Below are 4,530 nucleotides of genomic sequence, written 5' to 3'. Positions count from 1 at the left end.
AAAACCACGTAAAACCCGTTTATCTTTATCAAAAACCATCAAGAAAGAAAAGTGAAAAAAAAATAAAAATAGAAATGAAATGACTAAGATAAATGCATGAATAAAATTATACATAAAGAATACACAAAAATATAGACAAATGTAAAAGAAATGTGGATAAAGAGTTTTAAAATTACATATATATGTATAACATTGAAATTTTGTATCCATAATATCTATCTATAGATATATATCCTCACTAACTAATTTAAACAAAATACTAATAAAAATAATATTTCCTTACAAAATATATTTATAGACATTAACCATACATGCACATTCATTTTAAAAAATACGTACAATTACTTAAATAATCTGTGATATATACCTGTATCTGTACTACATAAATAACGATGCTTCTGATTATAATAATTCTTTCAAGTTTTTATAAACCATAAACATATTTTATGTGAAGCGTTGGTTGAAAGTTTGGATTGTCAGAGAGAATACTTCCATAAAACGTAGTTTTGAAGCAAATGGTTATTTAGTGCATGTCCAATTTAATTATAACCTTAGTGAGAGTGAAAGTAAGGTTTCATGACTAATAAAATGGCATTTATGTGATATTTTAATTACCATGAGGGATGAATGATGAATACTGTTCAATTACTACTGAAATTTACTAAGTAGCGATAAAGTTACAATATTATTTGCTAGTCTATAATTTTCTCACGTTAAGTTGCTTGTGAATTGGAATCCATGCACCAACAGTAGAAATCAGATTGTGAAATTTGAAGCAGGGTTTCGGGGGTCATTTTCTCCAGATCTTTATGTTTCATTCTTGCATACACCACATTCTCAGGATGAAATTCACCTACACTGAGGGAAGCAGACTGGGAATGGTCCTGATTTCTCATTTTCTTGTAAATACGCATTGCTGATACACAATCCTCATATGGGTCATGAGTGCTACTCTGAATCTTATACCTGTGAAAGATACAAATAAACATCTTTTCTTTGGTATCGTCTAATATCATAAATCCCAAAATACTCATGATCAGTCTTACAAAGATTGAAAATTTAAGAGTTGATTTAAACCACAGAATCGAATTAATAGACTTTGATTTTGGGTCTATTGTATGTTGCATGAATTCTAAGAATTAAATTCTGGATTACTAGACTAACCCTCATTTTCTCTCATAACAACAAGTAAAGAAAAGAGGTTATAGGGAGTTCATTCCAGAATTAAGTTCTCTCATAATAAGAAGAAAACCCTCAACTTCTCGCATAATAAGAAGAAAAGGGAAAGGGAAAAAGAAAAAAGAAAACCACGCCTTTGATATGTGCAGTACAGAAAAAAATAAAAATAAATAAATTTTAATTTAATAAATAAATTTTAATTTAATAAATAAATTTTAGTTTAATATATCATTTGTCACATAAGAAACAATAAATAAATGTGAGAAGAAATTACCCTAGAAACGATTGAGTAAGATACTTGAGTGAATTGCTGGCTTTGCTACTCTTTAGCAGTGGAATGTACTTAGCAGTGTCCCTGAGAAACGAGCGTGTATTATAAATTATGACCTTAAACTCTTAATTTGAACCTCTTCAAATCATATGATAATCAGAATTTAATATTTAATATGTATACCTGATAAGATGATTAGGGTATTCCATTGATAACGATTGCAAGTCGTGATCTAGGCCATGTCCAACAAGAACCTTGGCTTTTCCCCCCTTCGAACGAATTCGCCAAATTGCTTCTCCATTATATAAAATTTGCTGAATTTTTTCTTGCACCTGCTTGAGTGGCATGGCATCAATCAGATGTTCTGGTTTGATGCCACTGACATCATATCTGCAAATAATGTCCACCCATATTAATGATAAATTCATACAGTAATAGCAGGCTGCAACAAAGAGAGTTAATTGGAAATATTTTAATTATAACCTGTAATCTGTGATTGGAATTGTTGGATTGACATAACAATGGAAGACCACTTTTTCTTCCTCATCCACCAGGCAAACTCGTGCACAAATGTCTAGAGACCCGTCCTGACCACCACCCACCATCTCACAATCCATTGCAATGGCAGATATATTTCCCCTATTTGAGCTTTCACCATGAATCTGCTCAGTTTCTGCTTGGATTCTATTATTCACCGAAAAAAGCCGCCCCCCAGAAATCTGTATCGATGAAATTATTATGAAACAATGATTCCTTAAGAAATGACCAATCTGTAGAAATTAAGGCAATATTCATTGAAAAAGGAATGAAAAAATAGTGGATTATATAGTTTTAGCCACTGTCCTTTTAAGAAAACAGTTGATAAAACTTTGGAATTACAAAGCAGAGCTGCAAATTCAATACAAACTTACAGGAGGTAATGGTGGCAGGGATTGACATGTTGCTCGGTGATAAGTGAGTTGTTCTGCAGTGGGGAAAACTTTGAGACAGAGGCTGCATCCCCTTTCACTGAATCGTTTAGCACACTCAGCTTTGGGTAATGGGCCTAATGAAGATCAGTTCAAGACCACAGTATTAAAAATTTATAAATTAGAATTAGTGAATATTCAATATCTACTACTCAGTTAAACAGACCTAAATCTTTTGACATGATGCAGTGGTACTTTGTAAACCCCTCATTTAAGGATGTCCAAAGAGTATAAGGATAACATTGATAAGGAGAAGATACCAATCAAGTGTCCTCTCAGCGAGTCGTAGAACCTGCAATGCTTTTTGCAAATATCACAAATAGGTTCGTGTGTAGAGTGATAATAAGTTTTCATGTGCTCAACTAGATGCTCCATTTTGTTAAATTGTCTGAAGCATGCTGCACATTTATGCCTGCAAATTACAAAGATACTCACCTGCATAAGTACTTAATACTCTCACTATAAAGCCAGATCTTCACAGTAGTGTAATATGAGGTTAATGCCTTTAAAAGCTCTTTAAAATAGAAATTTATCTTTGCAATAAGTTTAGTCACGAAAAGAAAAGTCATTTGTATCCGCTTGAAAGCCATATAGATACAAAAGACTCAAAGAAGAAAGAAAAAAAATATTAGACAGCTAGTAAAACCTTGACGTCTAAGCATAGGTTAAATCGTTTAGTTCACTGTGTATCAACTAAACAACGAATTATTTGCCGATTTCCAAGAAATAGTTGTCTAATCGTTGTTGGCAAAAGTTAACATTAAAAAAAATGAGTATTGGTTTGGATTTTGTTGGTGTGGAGGCTTTTCTTTTGGCTGAGATCGGTTCTTTCAAGAAATTTAAATTGAACCATTTCAGACAAATTCCAGTCTAAAGTTCTTTGATTAGGTTTGGCTTCGAGCTGCCCTAATCATGTTGGCTGTTAGTTGGTGTGGAGGCTTTTCTTTTGGTTGAGATCGGTTCTTTCAAGAAATTTAAATTGAACCATTTCAGACAAATTCCAGTCTAAAGTTCTTTGATTAGGTTTGGCTTCGAGCTGCCCTAATCATGTTGGCTGTTCTTGTGCTAATTTTTCAACTGTTGGGTTCTTCTGCTGGTCCCTCCTGATGGTAGACTTGCTTTTTTTTTTTCGTTTTTTTATTTCACTTGGGACGAGCCTTATTCTTCTAGCCTGTATGGCTGTGTCGTAATGGGTTTGGATTCTTTTCTGTGTTTATCTTAATCAAAAGATGAAAAATTGTGTGATTCAGAAAAAAAATACTAATCTGCAAATAATAAATAGAAGATAAATCGAATTGTGATAAATAAGAATATAGTAATGATTCTATAGAGAGGATGTAATTTGACAGAGAGAAATAAACAAACACACAATAGAAACCAGAAGCGAGCACATTTACTAATACGGATTGTAGAAAACTAATATATTTAATTAAAAGAGAAATAATTTCTAATTTACAGTAATTGGGTTTCAAGAAAGAAAACTAATGTAAGATCAGAAATATATGATATATATTTTAATGACTTTCAAATATCAATTCTATATATTTCTATATTAATAAATTTCATCATATTTAACAATCCATCATCATTAAGAGAATGATAGATCACTGAATGCGACCAAAAAGAATCATATTGAAACATACACAGTTGATTACATTATGAAAAACACATTTTAAATATATAAAAAACCAATTCTCAATTCTTAATTTGGGAAAAGAAAAGGAAAAACCATGAGGAAGGCAAAACAAGAGCACCTGAGGGATTCAGTTGACCCTTGAGCACGATCCATGAGATTCGGTGGACTGAGTAGTTTTCTGATATGGAATTTGGAGGAAGTGTTGGGGGATTTTATATAGGCTATTTCTCAAAGAATCTTCACCGCCATCCAGGTTTTTCTTATTCTTCACGGATCTCTTTTTGGATTCAACCGGAAGAATCCTTCTTTTTATTAAGGTTGATTCAACCGGAAGAATCCTTTTTTTTATCAAGGTTAAACTAGTATGCAGGGAAACTCAACAATGGCCACACGGAGTCGAATATTGGACTCAAATGTTTTCTCTGAAGATAACATCCAAAAAAAAAAAAGGATAATGACCAAACTCACAATCAACG

At 32.4% G+C, this 4,530-nt stretch overlaps 1 protein-coding gene across 1 annotated transcript; it reads right to left on the bottom strand.

Moving 5' to 3' along the window:
- Positions 1-652: 652 nt before the first annotated feature.
- LOC131063549 (uncharacterized) lies at positions 653-4,231 on the bottom strand. Its single transcript, XM_057997399.1, has 7 exons — positions 4,173-4,231; positions 2,679-2,830; positions 2,362-2,495; positions 1,934-2,169; positions 1,634-1,840; positions 1,454-1,534; positions 653-966 (listed from the first exon to the last, which is right to left on the bottom strand). The coding sequence occupies exons 1-7, from the start codon at positions 4,205-4,207 to the stop codon at positions 714-716; spliced, it is 1,098 nt and encodes a 365-aa protein (XP_057853382.1). The 5' UTR covers positions 4,208-4,231; the 3' UTR covers positions 653-713.
- Positions 4,232-4,530: the final 299 nt, after the last annotated feature.

This window comes from Cryptomeria japonica, chromosome 4 (genome assembly GCF_030272615.1).
Source record: "Cryptomeria japonica chromosome 4, Sugi_1.0, whole genome shotgun sequence".
Taxonomy (NCBI): Eukaryota; Viridiplantae; Streptophyta; class Pinopsida; order Cupressales; family Cupressaceae; genus Cryptomeria; species Cryptomeria japonica.
This window is presented reverse-complemented; position numbering and strand designations above follow the sequence as displayed.